Source organism: Macrobrachium rosenbergii, chromosome 37 (genome assembly GCF_040412425.1).
Source record: "Macrobrachium rosenbergii isolate ZJJX-2024 chromosome 37, ASM4041242v1, whole genome shotgun sequence".
Lineage (NCBI taxonomy): Eukaryota > Metazoa > Arthropoda > Malacostraca > Decapoda > Palaemonidae > Macrobrachium > Macrobrachium rosenbergii.
In genome coordinates this window covers 37,751,849-37,774,215 of record NC_089777.1, presented here as the reverse complement: position 1 = coordinate 37,774,215, position 22,367 = coordinate 37,751,849, and the positions used below count along the sequence as shown (strand labels likewise).

At 34.8% G+C, this 22,367-nt stretch overlaps 2 protein-coding genes across 7 annotated transcripts in view; both read left to right on the top strand.

Moving 5' to 3' along the window:
• The window catches only part of LOC136825499 (uncharacterized), a 42,984-nt gene extending 29,905 nt beyond the window's left edge, over nucleotides 1-13,079 (top strand). For 3 of the 6 annotated variants that reach the window (XR_010849361.1, XR_010849358.1, XM_067082054.1), the window contains exon 2: nucleotides 8,153-13,079. Coding sequence is in view for 2 of the 6 variants with exons in the window: in XM_067082054.1 (XP_066938155.1) it covers nucleotides 8,153-8,368 (216 nt within the window). In the remaining 4 variants the exon portion in view is untranslated. The remainder of the gene's footprint in view (nucleotides 1-8,152) is intronic. The other 3 variants (XR_010849360.1, XM_067082055.1, XR_010849359.1) reach the window with 2 other exon arrangements.
• Nucleotides 13,080-14,968: 1,889 nt separating this feature from the next.
• The window catches only part of LOC136825498 (uncharacterized), a 71,604-nt gene continuing 64,205 nt past the window's right edge, over nucleotides 14,969-22,367 (top strand). The window contains exon 1 of the mRNA XM_067082053.1: nucleotides 14,969-16,544. Within this exon, the coding sequence (XP_066938154.1) occupies nucleotides 16,473-16,544 (72 nt within the window). The 5' untranslated portion in view covers nucleotides 14,969-16,472. The remainder of the gene's footprint in view (nucleotides 16,545-22,367) is intronic.

Below are 22,367 nucleotides of genomic sequence, written 5' to 3'. Positions count from 1 at the left end.
AGGTTGCTCCTCAGGTGAGGAACTGTTATCAAGAATTAATTCAGCTTAAAGTTAGTCGATCCAGAACACTTTTGCCTGTGCATCTTGATTTACATTTAAACGGTATAGTTTGAAATGTCAGCGACTTTTAAGATCCTAGGTGTTACCTCTGATAAGAAATTGGCTTTTGAGAAACGTATACGTATTACATATAGGTAATATTGCTTCCTCCGTTTCACAAAAATGTTGGTATCTTGCGGAAATGTTTGAGAATGTTTCAGGATTAAGTGCTAATGTACCCAAGTGTTTTAACTCTTCTTCTTCCTTGTTTGGAGTACTGTTCTCCAGCGTGGTCTTCCGGTGCTGACTCTCATCTCAAATATTTGGATAGTTATGTCACCAGTCAAGTTTATTTTGCCAACTCTTAATGTTGACTTGTGGCATGGACGTGAGTTCATTATGTTTGTTGCATAAAATGCACTACAACGACAAACTTCCTGTGCGCTCTTCTTTGTCTGACGTAGCTGTTTTTGCTCGCAACTCTAGGCAGGTTGGTGCTGCTACAAAGAATGTGACGTTTTCTAAGCATGAGGTTTTAACAAAAGTCGGCTTGCTAGGAGTTTTATCTTGGCTGCAACTGAAACGTGGAATAGTTTGCCTGGTGCATTTGTGGAATCCTGTGATTATTATCAAAAATTTAAACCGGGAGCAAATTCATCCTTGCTCTCTGCTGGGGAATATCGGTTTTATTTTCTATTTCCTCATACTTACGCTAATTATTTATCACCCTTTCCTATAACTTGTCTCTGGGGATTTAAAGAAAAGATGAAATAAACATATGTTAAGCACATTAATAGGATTCTTTAGTGTCTCATTGAAATCTCCTTTGGACATCTACAGAATGGGGTCAAGAATGTATAGACCTTGCCTTAAAATAACAATTTTCATGTGTTAACTGCATTAATGGAGACTTAAAGATTTCTAAAAATATTTTAACATCTCGTTATTACAGTATGCTACTATTGGACCAATCAGTTCTGAGTGATTTTTCCCCAAGGTTCACAAAAAGAGCACCGTTAAACAGTATATTGATATATTGTCACATTTAATTCTTTACTCGTCTGGCCTGGATGAAATTCATCACAATCCATAGAGGATGTGATAAACAACGTTGCTACTTTGGTGAGGACAATTTCTTATAAGCATGTTTTTAAAGTGTTGTTTTATGAAAATATTACATATACATATAATATTTTCGACTATGATTTTATGACCTCAAAACCCAAAAAAATAAGGGAAACGACGGATGTTTTTAGGTAAGCAAGTCCCAACGTATTTTTCCAATGTTCTGTAGTTCGGTAAACAGGAAGCATGAATAACTGCAGAATACCCTTAGTTTGCCATATTTTATCGATTTTGAGGCCATCAAATCGATGTTGAAAATATTCAATGTATATGTAGTTGTTCATATAATAACACGTCAAAAGAAGTTTATAAGAAATTGTCCTCACCAGAGTACCAACATTGTCAAACCCCATGCGTGGATTTTGATTCATTTTATTTGGGCGAGTAAAGAATTAAATTTCATTATAAATTAAAATAATTATTCAGTTATAACTTTTGAAAGAATTATGCTCATTTTGATGAACCCAAGTGAAAAAATCACGTAGAGCTGATTGGTCCCACGGTAGTATGATAACAAGATGTAAAAATATTGTTTCTAGAAATCTCTTACAATCTGTATGAATACAGTTAACAAAAACAATAATATTAATTTAAGCACAGGTCTATACAATCTTCACCCCATTCTGCACAAGATGTCCGCAGATGATTTCGATAAACCGAACATCCTTTGCCTCGCTTTGGTGTATCCAGCACCTTAGTCAATCGTAGACAGCGTACCTCGCCTTTGTATGCTTTAATATTGTTTTGTACTCCCTTGATTTTAGTTGTAGTTTGTGAAACCATGTGTTCTTTGTAAGGTTTATTTCCTCGTGGCCATTTACTGTTCGGATTTTTCTGTCGTTAATATTCCCATGACATAGGGTTCATATATACAGGTGTATATATAATATATATATATATATATATATATATATATATATATATATATATATATATATATATATATATATATATTATATATATATATACAATATATATATATATATATATATATATATATATATATATATATATATATATATATATATTATATAATACACACACCTGATAGTCTCATGCCCTTATTATTTGTTAGCTTTGGTCAACTACAGTGGACTGACTGCCTGGCACATAATTCACTGCTTATGTCAGCAGGAGCAATAAATAGATTTTAACGGTTCTCTCTCATATTGTTCCGCCCATGCCCTTGAATGGGATGTTAGATTTCCTGCTACCAAAAACTATTGTAAACGTATTAGGCAGCGTCTTATTGCTATAGATAGATTTTCCATTGGTACAAAAAATTATGGAACCTATATTCAGTTTTTAACAAAACTTGCATTGGACAGGTATTGAAATTTTATCGTTTTACGTGCACTTTCAGACCGGTTATCCGAGACGCATTATCGAAAGTTCACAGATAAGATACGAACTGAGATTTTTCTAATCCCACTTCCGCAGAAGTTCATTAAGGATCGACTTTATCATTCGATTATAATCCCCCCCTCTCCTGTCAAAATGCCCCCATGCTTTACACACGCACGCACGCACACACACACACACACACACACACACACACACACACACACACACACACACACTTGGGGGGGTCTTCGAAACTGGATGTGAGGTGCAGTAGTAAGGAAGTAGTAGCAGTGTGTTAACGTCCTCTCTGCGTCGTGTTGACCATGAAGCCGCCAACCTGTTGCCGCTGCTTGGAGGCGTTTTTGGTGGTGTTTCTTAGCGTGACACCGTCTTTATTGTGTCTCGTAGCGATTCAATTCGAACTTATGCCTATTGCTATCGAAGGCATGTTAGGGTTCGTCGTACTCTACGTCATGACCACGGGCATAATTATTGCTTTCTTGATGAGACGTCATCGGAGAGCATCATCTACCGAGGAGATTGCGAGTCAGGTACTGTTCAAGGATTGGCTGGGTGTTTGCCGCCAGATCTATTTTTGTTCTCTCTCCGTGTTTGCCAGTTCGGACAAAAAGCACACGGACTGGTTTGTCGAGAAATATTTAGACTAGAAAGTTCACCATATTGTTATAATCGATTTATTTTGCCTTCTTGATTTTTTCTTTTTTATTATTCCTTTTGTCTGGTTATTCCCTCGAAAATATGCATGAAGATCGGCGAAGGTAAATCCGGTAAGAATTCGATGATGTATCCAAAGGTCATGTGATTCGATTCCAGTTCCAACGAGATATGGGATAGGCCTACTCTACTCTTCCATGCTTCTTAGTCCTATTGAATTGCATCCATTGAAAAAAAAAATCCTACCGTCGTTATATAGTGAAAGATAGTATCACTTTTCTTTTGATCACGAAAGCTCAGCAACACACGAAACATTATTATTTCTGTGCAGTATCTTTTTGCCTATCATGTTCAAGTTGAATGTGTCTCCTCGATCGTAGAATTGTAAATGATAATGTTAGTGCATTCGGAAAAGGGGACTGAGCGAGCTGTATTTATTTGTGCCTAAATGCGTGCTTTGGAAAGTGACCTGAAAAGAAAGGAACCCTAAAATACTTGACTGTACAGTATATGTATATATAGGCTATATATATATATATATGTGTGTGTGTATATATATATATATATATATATATATATATATATATATATATATATATATATATATATGTGTGTGTGTGTGTGTATATATATATGTGTGTATGTATGTATGTATGTATGTATGTCTGTATGTATATATTATGCATACATAAATACAGTGTATATCATATATATATATATATATATATATATATATGTATATGTATATATATATATATATATATATATATGTATATGTTGTATAAAACAACGTGATATAAAGTATAAACGGAGTGACCAAGAGTAAAGTGAAATACAGCGTGTGAGATCCATTACCTTCTACTCTAAGACATTTTCAAGCAAACTACATACAGTGGGACAGATTAAAAATGACTTGGTTCTACAAACAACAACTAACATTATAGGTATGTAATCTCTGTAATGCATGCAAAGGTCATTACAACTGTATCATCTCTTTCAGGTGGGGCACTGCTGTCTGAGATCAATTCGGGTATTTGGCATTAACCTGAATTACTGCCATTTTTTTTTTATTTCTTTTAAATCTCATTCGAACATCTTGTGCAGAGTGGGGTCAGGAGTGTAGAGACCTGCGGTTAAATTATTAGTTTCCTTTGTCAGTTGTATGAATGCAGATTCAAGGATACTTCTAGACACAATATTTTATTCTTGTTAATATAATCTGACAATTCCTTACTTGTCTGGGCCAAATAAAATGAATGACAGTCCATACTCGGGTTATTATAAACAATTTTGGCACTGGTGGGGGCAATTTTTTTATGAAAAAAGATTACATTGACATTAAACAGTTTCTTTGAAAATACCGTAGAGTAAAAGACGAAAGATCCATACACTGTTTTGTCACTTTAATCATGGTCAAATAGCCCTACTGTTTACGCACACACACACACATATATATATATATATATATATATATATATATATATATATATATATATATATATATATATATATATATATATATATTTATATACAATTATCAAGTTCATAGACCCTTGCTATTATTGAAAATACAGTCTGGTTTAAGTTATATTGCACTTGATTCTATAAAGTTTGTTTTACCAGTATCCGTAAAGCAGCACTTCTCTCGAATTTTCTCCAATTAGTAGTAAGAATAAATTTCTTATGTAGAAAAAGCTGACAAATCAATTTCAGTTCGTCTTGAGTAAGGATGACCCAGTCAGTGAAGCTTACTAATAATATTCGTCTGTGTTGAGGAATAAAGGCATTGTTTAGTACCTATTGGTTATGAAGGATTTTGCAATAGGAATATTCTCTCTCTCTCTCTCTCTCTCTCTCTCTCTCTCTCTCTCTCTCTCTCTCTCTCTCTCTCTCTCTCTGAAAACAAATCCCATGATTTGCGTTCACATTTGCAAATGAAACAAACAACCACATTGAAATATCCATGTTAGTGTTAGGGTAGCGAGTGACCCTCCTTTTTTTCATATCACGGCTTATTGAGGTTATCATTCATCGTTATCTGTGCTTTTGTTTTATCTTATCACCTCTCATGTGGCCTTCCATCATCCGTTTATGTCCACCTGATATTTTTAAGATCTTGTTTCCTTTGACGTTGTCTCGGTGTCGGCAATCCACGGGTCGTTCGTATAAATGGATGTGGGTACAGTCCTTGTGCTCATTTCCTTTTTTCAAGAAGAAGAGTAACACCTTGTGCAAGTGGAAACTTTGTCTTGCACTCAACTCATTTTATATATTTATTTACCTTCCATTGCTTTGCTTTAGTATTCTCTAACTCACTCATCGACTACTTAGAGAATAAACTGTAGGTCCCGTTGCTAGGTAACCAGTTGGTTCTTAGCCACGTAAAAAAGTCTAATCCTTCGGGCCAGCCCTAGGAGAGCTGTTAATCAGCTCAGTGGTCTGGTTAAACTAAGATATACGTAACTTAGAGAATCATAACCATACCGGAGGTTTGTCGGCACCAATAATCTATGTCCTGTCTTGCCCACTGTGTAAATTTAATGAATTTTATAACTTTTGTAGAAGTCCAAAGGCAATGAGGAAAATTTTTCACCATATCAGAATCGTATTATCAAGTTAAAATGAAATGGCATAGTACTACCACAGGGGAGACACGTCTCGAGAATGTTACTTGATTAGCCTGTACTCTACAGTAATTCTCTGAGCAGCATATATATATATATATATATATATATATATATATATATATATATATATATATATATATATATATATATATATATATATATATAATGTATATGAGAGAGAGAGAGAGATAGCTTGATAACGAATAATATTGCCAAGACAAGGTAGAACTTATATTTATTGAAAGCTTTGAGGTATATGACCTCATTATCAGGCATAGATTATTGCCAAAACATAAAAATCGTTGAAATACAATGGGATAAATTGTTTTGCTAAATTTAAAATGGGTAAAACAAATAAAGATATACAAAGATTGATAATGCAGATGGAACTTAAAGTTATTAAACATAAAATAAAAAAGAAATTACAAACTAAAAATACAAACATAAGTGAAAAAATATATATATATATATATATATATATATATATATATATATATATATATATATATATATATATATATATATATATATATATGAGAGAGAGAGAGAGAGAGAGAGAGAGATTGATTCCTTTGCTTGTCTTATAAAAGGGGCCTCTGTGCAACATTCTACTTTAGCCTTCATTAGCTTGCTCCTTAGTTGATCACTTGAGGGAGGCTGGAGCTGTTGAATGCTTGAGAATAGGTCAGAAATTTAGTGTTTGTGTGTGTATATCCTGATAGTGTTATTGATTCTGATGCTCAAAGATTAGTAAGAGAAGCCGTAATACTACTTTGAGTTGCCATGCATCATTGCTTTAGTTCTTCAGACTTACATTGCTGTTGTACATATGAAATAATATTTATATCTACATAACCTTTTATTATTTTTTTTTTTAACATGTCTTCTATTTCACATAAACGTTTGTCACAAGTCAGCTGTGTTCTAGAAGTGTTCTATATGAAGGTCACTGATTTCACCCTTGACCAGTACTTTGTTTCTTAAGGTAAAAGATAGTTAAAAAAGTTAATCATGGACCAGGGTGAAATAAACAGGTTACATAATGAATGAAATAGATATTTTATTGTGAGAAAGGTTGAAAATTCAGGATACAGAATCCAGAATAAGCCTTACACCACACACCACAAGCATACAATCAGTTGTACCTGACATAATGTTTAACTGAAGAAAGAAAGGAATAGCTCTCAATGACCTCGGAGGAATAATGGAAATGCTTAGAAATTCAAAGGACAATCAACGATGTAGTGACTGAACATCTGATCCTGAGCAAGTTGATTTTTCTTGGGGAAAACACCAGTGTTATAGTATTAGATGGCTGATTCAGGCAAGTTGTGTTTGCTGATTTTTTTCTGTCTAACACTCACGACTAATTGCTTCTGTGTGCATTTCAGAGGGTAGTGGTATCTAAAGTATATTAGATTTTTTCATGTCTGTTCATAATTTTTTTCATCCACTCATGTCTTTGTATGTCTTATCCTGCCTTTTTTTTTTTTGGTTGTAAACATAATAATAACACCTGTGCATATTTAATTAGTATTTGTATGTTTGATTATTACTATTACCAAGAAAGCCCCTGGTCATTAATCTTGGCCCCAAACTCCAAAATTCTGTCCATTCTTTGCTCCATGTTTTGCCGATTATGTTAGATTAGTAAGACTTGATCAGATACATAAGCTGCAATAACACACAGCATAATTTCACTCCCCATTGGTATTCTGGAGACAGGAGGTCAGAAAGAGATACATACAGTGATGTTGAAGAGAGTTGGATGTGCTGCACTGCAAGTAGATGTATGTTAGTAACCTTTACTTACCCAAGGAACGTTAATGCTCAGTGGATTTATTCGTATATTTATTGATTTCCTCTTGACCTCCATAACCTGTGAAATGGTACACTTCTTTTTGTGTAGAGACCTCCAAGTAATGTAGACCATCATACCTCAGACTTATTAACTTTTTGTCATTTCTTAAGGATATACCACATTTATCTTTCATACATTTATATTTTGGTTGTCAAAGTTGCAAGGTCTCTTCATGTATCTGTTTCATGTTCTTTCCACATGGCTTTGGATAAAATATCACTGACTGAAAATTGTATAAAAATAGATATCCTGTAAAAACAGGTACTTTACAGTGTTAATTTACACTCATAAGTGGAAAATTGTGTAAATACGTTTTGTTTGTAACATGAATATATTAAGTGTGTATTGTTAGGTAGTAATTACCTACTTGGTTAATCTTAACCATTGAGAAATAAGTTTTTGTAAGATAATCTAATTATTTTAGTTGTAGTGATGAACTGTCGTCTTGAATATTATTTCTAATACTGATTATGTCTTCTAGGAAGAGGAAACCACCAGTGATCCACCAAAATATGAGGATGCTGTGGCCCAGGAAATTTTTGGTACAGTATCTCAAACAACACTATCCTTGGAGGGTGGTCAGAATGATGTGCTCAATAGTGATATAAGCTTTGCGTATCCAGAGCCCCCACCACCCTACCACGAGTCAGTAACCACGCCTCTTGTAGACAATGAAGAAGATTCGGGTACTATGTGATTTAAAGTAAGCACTAAGAAAGGATTGCATAGTATTAAGTTTTATAGTATTTATCTGTGATGATTTTTTGTTACAGTTATCTCAGAAAGGGGCATTCAGATTGTATTATCCAGTTTAAAAAAAAACTTGGTATTATGCTTCAGTTGTGAATTTAGTTATACAGTATTGTCAAAAAAACTGACTTTCATATCTGTAAATGGGTTTATGATTTATTTTTACATCATTAGACAAATTTCTATAACCTTTTGCATGATATTAAAAGTATACAGGTAAACTTACAGCGCTCACTTAGAAATCTGAAAAGCTTTCTCGTCTTCCATGACTATCATGAGAATTGTAGTAATGCAGTTTATTAAGAGTTTAGGCTTTGATTCCAATTGAATTAAGATTTTCAGGTACTTGTGTAGTAAGTGACTATAATTAAAGATCAATTACAATGTTTAGTACTATGATGGCTGTGAAAAAATCTGACAGTACATGGCAGGGTTTGTCATACTTATTACTGTATTTTGATTGCTGTAAACTCTGGTTCTGTAGTGAATAGTTACAGGCATTTGCCTATTTGCGTCTTAAGCTTTTCTTTTTAGGCTCATTTTATTATCATAGGAGAAGGTTCAGTTTCATTTTAACTCTTGAGGTGTGAGTCTGTGAATCTCATGTTTTGAGCTCATCTTTGCTTATGAATTAGGGATTGAAACACATTTCTTTCACTGACTGTACTTGTGGTTAAATTTCAAATGGTGCTGTCAAATGGTGGACTCAAAAATTAGGAAAATAAACTCGTTGAAAATGAGTTATTGAGTGGAGGTTTAATGCCACTTGGAGTCTGAACTGTAATTAGATGTAAGATTATGCTGCTTTGACATTTGGCTAGGAAAAATGCAACTTTGTAAATCCACATAGAGTACATGGTGAAAACTATATACAGGCAGTCCCCAAGTTACAATGGAGATCCGTTCCTATGGCTTGTTACAGGCCTAAATTCGGCGTAAGTTGGAACAATAAGCAATCAGCGGAGTAACATCGGGTCTTTGGGTTTATGTCAGAACCACGGTAACATCAGGTTGGCGAAAATGTCGTGTTTTCGGGTTTATCTCGGAACCATGGTAATGCCAGGTTTTCAGTGTTATGTAGGAACCAGATTTTTTATGAATATTTTTTAATAGAGTCATAAATTTGGAACGCCTAGGTCGAAACCATCATAAACCAGGGACTACCTGTATACATGAAGTTTAGCATTTATTATTACAATATCTGTATTTCTTGAGCAGTGGCCTTGACATTAGTTTTTTTGTTACATAACAACTTTCTAACTACTCCAGGCAGATGTCCTGATGCTCTTGTCCTTGTTCATTTTTTTTTTTTTTTTTTTTACAGATTTACAGATTTTCTGTCTTTTTTTTTTTTTATCAAGTTATGTCATGAAGGAAGTATACAATTCCAAGAAAAGTACCCAGAAAGAACATCATTATATACAGTGAAGCCAAACACCTGAGCAATGTTTATGGCAACAAAAGTTGGTTAGACCATTATGACTTAAACTTTTGCATCAGCGTTGGCTGCTTAGCAGTCGACAACTTATCTTAATTGTTTTTATTACAATTAAAATATTATTATTATTATTATTATTATTATTATTATTATTATTATTATTATTATTATTACAAAAGGAAACAAAAGGGAACCAGGCTCCCCAAAACACTGTTATCCAAGATATTTCAGTTCAAATCCTCAAAGTATTATTTATGAATGGATATTGAGAATTTTAAAAGGATTATATAAATTGATCTTATGGTAATAAAAAGGGCAGCACACTTCTTTTTCATGTATAAGAAGTTTTGATATATTTAATATTAATTTTTTTATTTTTTTATTTTCATTAATTGATATTTTGAGTCAAAACTATATTTTAACATTCTGCACTTGCAATTTTATTTCATATTTTCTTTTAATGTTTAAAACTGATTGATAAGTAAGGGAGAAGAAAGAAATCAAATCTCCCCAGAGTAACTTTAAAATATTCATTAAAAAAGTTTCTTGTATGAAGGTGAAAATTTGGAAATATATTTTTGAATAAAAGGAAGAAAGTAAGTTTCAGTACCATAGTGCAATATTAGTCTCTCTCTCTCTCTCTCTCTCTCTCTCTCTCTCTCTCTCTCTCTCTCTCTCTCTCTCTCTCTCTCTCTCTCTCTCAGCCAGTGCCCTTGAGTCACTTAATAATGAATTCCAGTCTTGAAATGTAGCCTACCATAACACAGAAGAGAGTGGAAAGAATCCTTAAATAGGCGACCCCCGGTATTGGCAGGGATGCGTCCCACAACCCCCAGCAAATAGCTAAAGTCCGCTAATACTTGACACCCATCTACAAATGGTTATAACTGCCGATTTTGATAGTTCACACACCAAAACACCCCTCTAAAAATTCTTGTACCTGAGTATTTTAATAGTTTTATCACAAAAATACATTTAGTCATGAAAATTATATGAAAATATAGTAATTAGTGAATATTTTTCTATGAAAAATACCACGAATAATGTGCATATATGCTCCACATCAAAATCTGTGAATAGGTGAAGCCGCGAATCCTGAACTGCGAATAGGTGGGCGTCTACTGTATCTTACCCCATAAACACCAAATATTATGTAAAATAATTTTTCCTTCTTATTTGGATTCTGTGGAAAAGATGATATTCCTTCGGCTTTAGCTGTTAAAGCCTTCTTTTCATGTTCCAGCACTCCTGTATCCTTTTATGTCACAATTCCTCTTTAATTGTTCATTTTTGCTTAACATTATCATATTCTCTATAATACAGTATGTATTGTATATCTGTATCTCTTCTGCTTTAGGTATACAATTATTGAATTTTTTCTACATTTTTCTAATTATAACAATGTATTTTACCCAGCTCTTTAGTTCTGTAATCTTTCTTCCGTATGCTTAATCAAATTCTTGTAATCTTGTCTATAAACCTTACTATGGATTTTCTTCCCTCAGTGAAGCAAGCAGGAACTGCACTAATATTCTCTGCTTTGTCATTTATAGCTTTCTCTCCACATGGGGAGTTTTTACATCCACAGACACCCCCACTTTTGTCCATGTTGAGTTTATCCTCCTATTGAACACCAGCTTCCCTCATTTCTTCCCGAGTTCTGGACTTTTTGTTGACCTAGTTTTACCTAGTACTACGTGACTTTATCCTTTATGTTTGCTGCCAGCTGTTGCTGTTAATTCTTCTGTGGTTCAAGTTAGCACAATGCTAACCATTACAGTATAATTTAACTGTCAAGTGTGTTGTTTAATCTGTATACAGTACTTCATATATTTAGAATGATTAAACATTAGTTCATTTATTTTTGGACTTACAAGACTTTACCACTTGTCTATTATATGTGAGAGGTAAAAACTAAAAAATTTCCATTTTACCAGCAAATTTTAAATTTAAGTACTGTGCTGTACTTTATTTAAGCATATAGATACATAGATAGAGTAATTTAACATTAAATTGTGTATAGTTTGTACCAGGTTCAGTCTTAATTTCTTGCATAGCATAAATAACTCAGATATGTGGTTGTGTTGTTCTGTAGCCTACTTTGCTACACAGTTCCTAGATATAGAAGAAATGTTCATTCCTGCCCCCTCCCCCTTAAATAGCAACTTTCATATATTATATGTGAAAGTCGTTACGGGCGTTGTAGTACTGTTTACTTCTAAAATTAGTGCAGTAATGTGTTGAACATCATGACAGTTTTTTTGTGGCATACATGATTTTTTAGTAACGAAACATAATTGTGATAGTTGTCTCGGTTTCTTCACCACTTATATGTATATGCAGTGTCCTGCAGTTAAAGACTGTGGAATGTAACTTGAGTTTCTGTTTAAAATCATCATGACAGTATGTGTAACCACATGTGCATTCAGTTGTCTGTATGTAATCATATGCATACTAGTATTTTATATAAATAAATAGTCTGTTAATGATATTCAAAGAATCTAGTCTTTGGTAAAGACGAGAGTTCATGCAACTTTTCAAAGGATAGTTGCTGATAATCTGTTAGGTCTGCCATACGTGATGCATTGATAAATTAGGAAACTAGAATTTCTCTGAATTCATCGAGTCATTAGCCTGTAGATGTATATTTTTAATTGACTTAATTATATGGTGAACTGCCTCAGTGCAATTGTATGCTTTACAAGAATCATCAAAAATTATAATCAAAGCTAGACAATCAAACCAGTGGTTGACAGCGTTGCTTCATTGTGAGAAACTAGGATGAATTTTTTTGTATTCATTCTTCTAGTGTTTAAGCTAGTCAGTGGTATTAAAAAATGGTTGCAGGACAATGCTCTTAGTATTTTAGGGACATTTAAAAAGACATAATTTACCACACAGTTAGGACTAGCTTATTTTTTTTTAAACATTTTAGGTTAACGTTCAAGCCTTTTCTGCTGTGAGGTTCAGTGCCCTGCAGTTTTCTGGGGGTTTTATGAACATTGTGACCAAATATTGTAAGTTTAGACAGCAGTGCAATGCTATGATAGATTCTCAAAGATGTATTTTGTGAAATAATTTTTTGTATCTGTTGCCATTGTAAATTTTTTTGTGAATGAAATGGTTCAAATTATACAGTATTGTATGCTTTTTTTTAAATTTGCCTTTTATTTTGTATACTGTAACAAATGGTGTAATTTACAATAAAAAAATGAACAAACATGTCTTGTCCTTTTTGAGGAAAATCAACTGGAGGACATGCATATAACACATATGCATGCAGTTTAGTACAGTATTAGCTTGCTAGCCAACCCTTTGGCACCTTGATTACTGTCATGAGCATATTCCCTATTGGCAAACAAGAGTAATAAATTAGTTATGACAGTTGATCAAGAAGGTTGAAGTACAACATCACTTTCATATTGAGATGCAGTTGTGTAATAGATATCCAGATGCCCAGGAATCAGCTTAAAGCAAAAGCATCCTTTTTACTGAGATTTTTTTTTATTTAAGTTTAGCCTGTTGGGTTACTGATGTACAGAAATTGTACATCTTTCAAGAAAAACATCAAGAAGGTAAATAAAAATAACATAACAATCCATTTTATCTCACATACTTTAGATAATGATAGTATTATTGATGTTTGCAATCTTTTGAAATACTGTACATATGTTAAAATTTCATGGACTAATATAGCAAGCTTCTAAAAAATAGGGAGCCCACATGCAAAAAGTGACAGCAAAGAAGAAAATAGTTGGAGTAAGGCTGTCCCCGGGGTTAGGTCGTTCCGAGCTTACGGTGCTTTTCAAATATATTCATAAAAAAATTTGTTCTGGGTTACGGTGGCTGTTCCGAAGTTAGGTCATTACAGTCTTACAGCACGCTGTAAGTGACAGAAGAATATTTGTACATTTGGAGGAAATTCTACAAGATCATGGATGTACACCTTACCAGAAGCAGGGTAAATCAAGTGGGACAACCATAGGATTAAAGGTAAGGCTTTCATCACTTTATTTCTCATTTTTAGCAGTTTTTGTTTAATGCGGTGTTCCGGCTTACATCATTTTCCAGCTTACGTCATGCTTCAGGAATGGAACCCCTGACGTAACCAAGGAATTGCCTGTACTGATATTGTTCATAACATCGTCATCAACATTTTTATGTGAGTAAGAGTCTCCCTTTATTGTACGAGGTGATTTTGTACATTATAACTAAAAAAATAAGTATGCAAATGAATAGAATTCAAACGTAAGAATAGAAGGCCTTGGTAACAAAGTCTGGGGAAATAGTCCTAGACTTGGGAATAGTGGTCACATGGTCACCACTTGACATAAGGAATCTAAAGTCTTACCTTTAATTCTAGCATAGAAGGTACAGCTTCCAAGAGTGCTGTTGTGAGGGGAAAAACCCCAATCCTGATGAAAAAATACTACCAAGCCAACAATTCTGTTCCAAGGGAGACTAACTTATGAAACTAAATACCATTATGTAACTTGTCTGAAGCCATATCATATTCATATACAAACTTGAAGTCAATATGTAATGTCCATTGCTAAGCATTTTGTTTTGCTGTATTTGGAAAGGGTGGTCTGCTTTCTTTTGGTAAAAATGAAATATCAAATAAGGGACCATAATATTAATTGTGTATGCGTAGACAAACTTATTTAAAGGGATGATATTAGTAACGACTTGCCTTGCTTTTTTGAAAAGCCAATGCCATTCAGGAGAAATGGCTTATTGGTAAAGTTTGCTTATTTTTTTTACTTACAGAAGTGACACAAATCATAGGTAGGAAATTTTGACGTGGCTGGAGTGGGTTGGAAGAACATACCCCATATAAGCAAGTAAATACATATGTGTTGTGCAGTCTAAGAGGGGTTGAGAAGGAATAGTCGCATACTAACAAATGATGGGCAATTAGTAAAGAAAAATGATACAGTACATAGGTAAGTGGCAGATGTCGACCCTTGATGAAGCTCTGGAAATACATGAGAACATGGAAATCCAATCAAACCAAAGTGCGCAAGAACGAAAAGTTTAGATGTTTAACAGGTTAATGGGAAACTTGATGTAAAGCCTTGAATAAGGTGCATGTAAACAGAAATATTGTACATAAATTTAATTCGTAGTGTACATTATTTACTTTCTTTAAATAAAACTATATTGTGTTGCCATTGACCCAAGAGCATTGGCTGTCAACATCATCCTCCAAAAAACTTCCTTAGAATCAGATGATTAAGAAACACCTCCTGGAGCCACATGAAGACAAATAAAGTTTATACATTTTCACCATACGGTGTATTCCTTATAATGTAGATGGGTGGCAGCAAAAGGGGGAATCCGGCGCTTGGTCTTCAAGACCTAAATTTCATAATCAATCAGCCAAAAGGTGGGGAAACCTGATCCACTAAAAATCTTAAGCGGTAATATTCGTTTCCTCGTGCTCTTTTCTTGGTCCTAGCTCATGGTGATATCCATTGGCAGCAGTGTAGACTGACAGGCTAGAGGCTGGGAGTTAAAGCACAAGCACTACAAATGCAAACCCATTCCTTTACCATTGAGCAGCTACTAGGCCCATACAAAGTGCAGTATATCCATATTTATTTCTATATGTAACAGGTCTTCGACAGTAAATAAACCCAGTATAACAATTCCAAAACCTTGTTAATGCAGAGCAGCATAGTATACTTGATATAATGTGAATTCTCAACTTTGCAAAATCAACATTGCTGTTATTTTTGACGGGATGGATTCCATACAATTTATACCGTGTGAAGAGATTTTCACTGGCTGCTTTATTAGCAAGTCCCAACACATGAAGCTCTTTATTTATGTTAAGGAACGCACGTATGCTATCGCACATATCCTATGAAAAATATAGTTTAGTTTTATATCGTTTGCATTTTATATATCTTGGATTTGTGTTTGGTTGAATGAATCTGCCTGGTTAACTTTCACGAAAATTGGATATGCAAACAGATTCGCTATTGCCTAATATTTCTAGACTAGAGAATCAAGAAATTTATTACTATTTCTTTTCTGTGGATAACCAATACAGTATTGGTTTAGAATTCTAATTTGTTCGTGTTCTATCGCAGCGCTCTGGCTATTGTAAATCTTTGGTAACGAGCATTCTCATTTGCTGTACAGTACTTCAGATGAGGTTGTTTCGTTTGAAGCCATCGTTCTAACGTAGATTACTTGACAATCAAACTGAGTAAGACGGTAGATTAGGTGGCACGAACGTTTGCCACCATTAGTGTTCCTAAATTTTCTATTACAATTCTATGACGCCAAACTTCTGTCAAAAACCCCTACTGCTAAATACCGGGGGTTGGCGCTCATTGTACGCGGACATTTTACAGTACAACCCCAACGAGTGCCTTCGCAAGTATTTTGGCTGCGTACCTTTTTAAAATAAAGTAACATGTGGGTAGTAAACAACACAATTTTGAAACAAAAACCAAATCCTTATCACGGACCAATTAGAAGTCTTACTTTAGAAAACTTCAATCCGTCATAATTGCACAGGTTGCATTGTTTATGTTTTGTGTGGCGTCATCATCAGTAGACGTTCCGGCTGGTGAAAGAACTTTCAAAGTATCGGTGAAAGATGACGATGGCTTATCCTAACGCGCCGCCCCAACGTGGGCGGCCACCCCCTAACCCAGCGCAAATTCAAAAGGTAAAGAGAATGATATTGTAGATGGTAGTGTTGTTATTTGGCTCAGTGGTTAATATGAAAAAAAAAGGTTGTAATTTCTATGTTCATAATCGCCGGTAATGCAATATCCTAGCCTAGGCCGACTTTGTTGCTCTTCAGCCTATTTTGTGTTTCAGCCGATGATGTTAGTTCTTTATCTATTTCTAGTCAGTGTGACCATTGAACTTTATGTTTTTGGTTGTGAAGTTCATTGTATACTTAGGGTCTAAGCCAGTGGTCTTCAAACTTTTTAAGACCGTGGCCCACTTTAGGCATTTCCCAATATTCATGGCCTACTGCCCTTCAGATTTAGCATATAAATTATCTTCATAATAAAACATGTACCAGGTACTTAGGAACTTTTTACATTTTCTTAATATGTTCAAACAGAATTTTCATAAATGCATTATATGGTAAATGAATCTAAGAAATTTTCATGATAGTTAAATTTAATAACCCAGAAATCAATGACTGAACTTTGATTATTGTAAATAAAATTCATGTACTGAACCTTATGGCTTGAAACATGGCCAAAAGATAAACATAAAACACAACTTCTCTGCTGTTCATGGTAACCACTGGCTCAGGTTAGGCAGCTAATAAGATGGATGTACTTGTTTATATCTACAAGTTTATCAAATCGGGGGGAGAATTGTGGACAAGACACATTGCATGTCATCCTCCACCTCTAAGCGGTTTCTTGCTTTTTTTTGATTTTGATTCATAAGTGAGTGGAGGAGAAAGGTAGAAGTGTTTTCAGTGCACGCTACCAATTCTAGGGTATGAACTTAGATCCCAGAATTCCTGGGAAGAGCTTTTTGCAAACACTTTACACGGAATCAAATTTCATTTCCAAGTATTCATCTTGGTCAGGAAGCACAGAATCTGGCTCAATATTAAATGGATCTGCTATTAATGACAGATCTATGGATTCAAGATCAGGAGAGTATCTGGAAAATTCCCCTAATTTTGAAGGTGGTTGATTATTTCATTTTGAAGACAAGGATCTAGTTCTTTTTCACCTTCAACAACTTCACAAAAATTTCAAACATTGCAAAATTACCAGCATTAATTTTCCTCAGTTCTGGATCTTAGCAATAATGAATCAACAAAATGAGTTACAGTTTTGTCTTTACACTGAAGTTTTAGATCTTTATTTCTTTTGTTTTTATTGTATTCTCTTATTTTTTTATATAGTTAATTTTTTTTGTAATCTAGTTAAATGTCCATGGCCCACCTGAAAACCAGGCCATTTGGCCCACCTGTGGGCCATGGCCCAGTTTGAAGATCGCTGGTCTAAGCCTTCCGAGAGAAACCAGAGCCTTTATTCTATATAATGTTATTTCTGTGAAACTGTGCTAATATACCACTAGACTAGCATAAATACCCCTTTTATTGGTGATAGAAGTGCATAGGCCTTAGGTTAATCCAGATTTTTTTTTTTTACTCCATTTTTGGGTAGAACTAGGTATGGGGTTGCTCCGCATTGGATATTAGCTTGGAAATTGACTTTGGTAGAGCTAAGCAAAAGCTCCGTAATGGGTATTACGGTAATTTTTTTGAAGATTCCAGCCACCCATTTCGAAAGATGCTAGTTGTCCATTTTGGCTTTATGTAAAGGTGAATGTCCAGAAGAACTTTTACCAAAATTAAAAGTAAAATGTAATATTTTTCATATTTAAAGCGTTTTAGACCACTTCTTTGATGAGGAAACACCCACAATTTTGCCATATTAGCTATGGAGGGTGTTGGGGACAGGTATTGTCTAACCTTATAAGTCAAAAATCGAAAATCATTCGATGGAGAACTAGTTTTTCTGAGAAACATTACACTCTTTCTGAGAAACTACAGTAAAAACCTCATTTTCGAACTAACTCCAGTAAGATTAAGAATGTAAATTTACAGTTTGTCAAATTCACATTTCTGATATAAAATTACATTTTCCCTAACTTAAATTGTGCGTTATTTTAAAACACAAAAAAACAGTCATAAAATTTTGCCAAATTTATTTTCAAACCCACAAACAAAACAACAAACAATTTGAGAAGGTTGCTGGAGATGGATAAAGGCCGCCGTAACAACCACAAGAAACAACCACAAACACAAGGAAATAAAAAAAAGAAACGGAACACACACAAATTTTGCACACCAATGTGACAAAAACTGTACACAAGAAAAATAAAGACTTTTTAAATTACAGCGCGTAAACAAACTAACGACCTCATCCCTCTTGAAGCACTCACTTACGACAATTACACACTCTCTCTCTCTCTCTCTCTCTCTCTCTCTCTCTCTCTCTCTCTCTCTCTCTCTCTCTCTCTCTCACAAAACGTTGGGAAATGCTAAATAAAAACAAATTTATTCATCCTCTATAAAATAGTGTACTTTCAACGAATCTGACCTTTATTTCTACATTAAATGATTAGATTTAGAGATACATGGCCGCCATGGGTACCGCTCTCATTTTAAATGATTGTTGCAAGCTCGTATGTTCTGGCAAGCGGTAATATTGCTATGCTTACAGGGTTACAGGGTTAAGAAAAATTTTACCCCTAACGTCTAGTTACAGTTTCGGTGAAATTCACGGCCGAAACTGCAATGTTACCCTTTTCATTAACCACTTTTACCTTAAATAGATGGTAGTACTAAATGTTCACGAAGAAAGATATTCACAACCTGTGGAGTTCCATTGTAATGTCCATTAGCCTCAAAGTAAGACAGAGAACACCCACTGCAGAGGCATCAGGAGTCCATATCAACTGTTATTCCAAAATTTTTGATATTCTTTGGCATTTGTACCTCTTATAATTCATAATGAAAAACAAAAGACGATTGCATTTTTACCCACAATAATTGACAAAAAACCATCAGCAGAAAAACTGACATGGCAGCATAAACGCATCCTTGCGATAACAACAAGGCACAATATTCATCGCAAATATCTCCGTAACTCTTAATTTGCGGAAGATGTGTATTTCGTATGAATCATGACAAAAATATATGATAGCAAGTAAAAATATTAGATATCCGAATTTGAGAAACTTTTGGTCTGGATGTAAAAAACGACTTAGAAAATTTTAACGATTAGATAATCATTAATATGATGGAATCTCCTCAAAAAGTGTTCAGAGACAAAGTTTTATTATTTTATATTGTGAAAATTATAGTGGCGGGAGTTGTTCTGGACATTGACCCATGTAAAAATGGCTAGAAATGATAGCATAAAAGAATAGCCAACCTAACCTGTTTTACTGGGCCATATTATTTATAGAGGGGATGGGGAGCACCTGGATGATGATGATGTTGAGGAATTTTTGTTTATGTGCTTTACCCAAGAAAAATATAAATTATAAAGTACGAAAAATAACCTTTATTACTTTGGAAATTGATTTTTCCTGTAGTAGGTTTTTAGTTGCATAGGCTATCAATATACCGTTGGTTGACTCTAAAACAAATGTTGCTGCTGATGACTTGCAAATTTTGTCACAGTTAACCATTCCATAACAGGTTAGGTTGACGGTACAATAAGTTAGTATAGTTCCCCTATAATAGGTTTCCTTAGCCAATCCTTCAACAAACTTTGAACCATTCCATAACAAAATCCCAACCCATGTTCCCAAAGGGTCTCCAACCATGCTGGGTAAATATGAGGTTAATAATAATTGACCAACAAAAAACAACAACTCCTTCATCAGCTACACTAAAAGTATAGGAAAATTCAACTGCCAAGGTAATCGCCTAGTCCATGCAGAGCTCTTACTTAAAAATACTGTACCTTGATTTTTCCTTAAATATTTTGGATGCTTATTAAGAATTTACCGTTATTTTTTGGTAGTCGAATGTAATTAACATCAGAACTGATATGTTTTTGTATGCTGGCCACCCTGGAATGCAATCGCGCATGTGTTTGGGCGGGTGGAGCCACTTAGTCAAGTGATGCGGCCTGCTAGGTTAGGTTAGGGTACGGTAGGTTAGTATAGTACCTTTTATAATAGGTTTCCTTAGCTAATCCCTTCTTGAACGTTTGGCTCCCTTATGACTTGCGAATGCGCGGAACCGTTCCATAACAAAATGGTGGTCTGGTATACCTCCCAACACTTCCAAAACCCCGTGCTTCCAAGGGGTCCCCAACCATGTTGGGTAGATATGAGGTTAATAATAATAGATTGACAAAAAACAACACCAACTCCTTTATCTGCAACACTAAAAGAATAGGAAAATTCAAGTTTCCAAGGTACAGTAATAGTCCATGTAGAGTGCTTACAAAGAAACACTTTGACTTTTCCTGTAGTAATTTAAGTAACGCAGCCTGCTAGGTTAGGTTAGGTTAGGTTAGGGTAAGTTAAGTTCCTTTTATAATAGGTTTCCTTAGCCAATCCCTTCTTGAACATATGGCTCTTTAATGATTTGCACGCGTGATGAACCATTCTATAACAACAACATGGCAGTCTGTGTGGAGTTACCCTGTACTGTAGTTTTACCCCGTTTTTGGCTTCCATCTTAGGTTGTACCTTACCCTGATAGCATAACCTACCATAGGTCAAGACTGGTAATGCTATGATTCCTTAATCCCTGGTCCTCACAGTCTTTTATTGGAAATGGTCAAATCATGGTTATTTTGACATATTTTTTTTTTTTTGTATAGGGATTCCTGTATAGGCAGGGGCAAATGAATAATAAATTTAACTACTTAAGACATGGAAAGCTTGTATTATTGGTAGAACTATAGTACAACTCTGCATGGGTTATTACCTTGGAAATGACTTTTTCTATTGTATTTTGGTTGCTTATCAAGAATTTACTGTTATTTTTTGTCAGTTGACTATAATTAACCTCAGAAGTTGTATGCTGGCCATCCTGGAATGCTGTCACACATGCACAATGTTATAGGGGGACTTTTGGTAAAAAGTGAACTTTCCCTTCTTTGGGGGTTCCCCCCCAGCTAAGTAACACGACCTATTAAGTTAGGGTAGGTAAGGTTAGTACAGGCAGTCACCGGTTATCGGCGGGCTCGGTTATCGGCAATCCGATTTTAGGGTGCTTGTCGAGCGATGAAAGTCTGCAATTTTTGGCACTGAAAATCGCCGATTTCTGCTTATCGGCGCTGGTAATCAGGGATGTCCGTATAGTTCCTTTGATAATAGGTTTCCTTGACCAGTCCCTTCTTGAACATATGGCTCCCTAATGACTTCTACATGCGCAGAACCATTCCATAACAACAACATGACAGTCTGGTCTTTCTCCCAGCAATTTCTCCCACCCAAAACCCCCGTGCGGAGTTGTTTTATACTTTTACTATATTATTTGCTACAAAAGTCTGGTTTTACTGTTTTGAAGGTTTTTTGATCAGAGTTGTTGGACCTGAGGGGGTGGCTGATGGGTTTAGTGCATGGCTGTTAGAGTTTCTTTTGGTTTTCTGTTATGTGGTAGCTTAGGTTCTTGGAACTATTTTTTCATTAACGTTATCTAATCATTACCTGTCTTTTCCAACCAATTAAGACAAAGGAGCAGATGCATAGTAGGGGTAAAAGGGTAGGCATGAGAAACCAGACTGTGAAAACGGGCCAAACCTAACCTTACATAGAATGCCATGTCCTAACTAGCCTAAGGGCGCTGTACCCAAACTTTTGGGGGGGTTGCCACTGATGTAACCCCCTTTCCATTGAAATTGAATATCAGAAACAGAGTGCTTATTCCAGAGGATAATATTTCAGCCCAATCCTTATTGCCCACCAAAATTTTCCACAGGAATGAGTTTAACAGCTTTACAATATTTTTTTATTTTACTGTTTCCCAGTTGGGTAA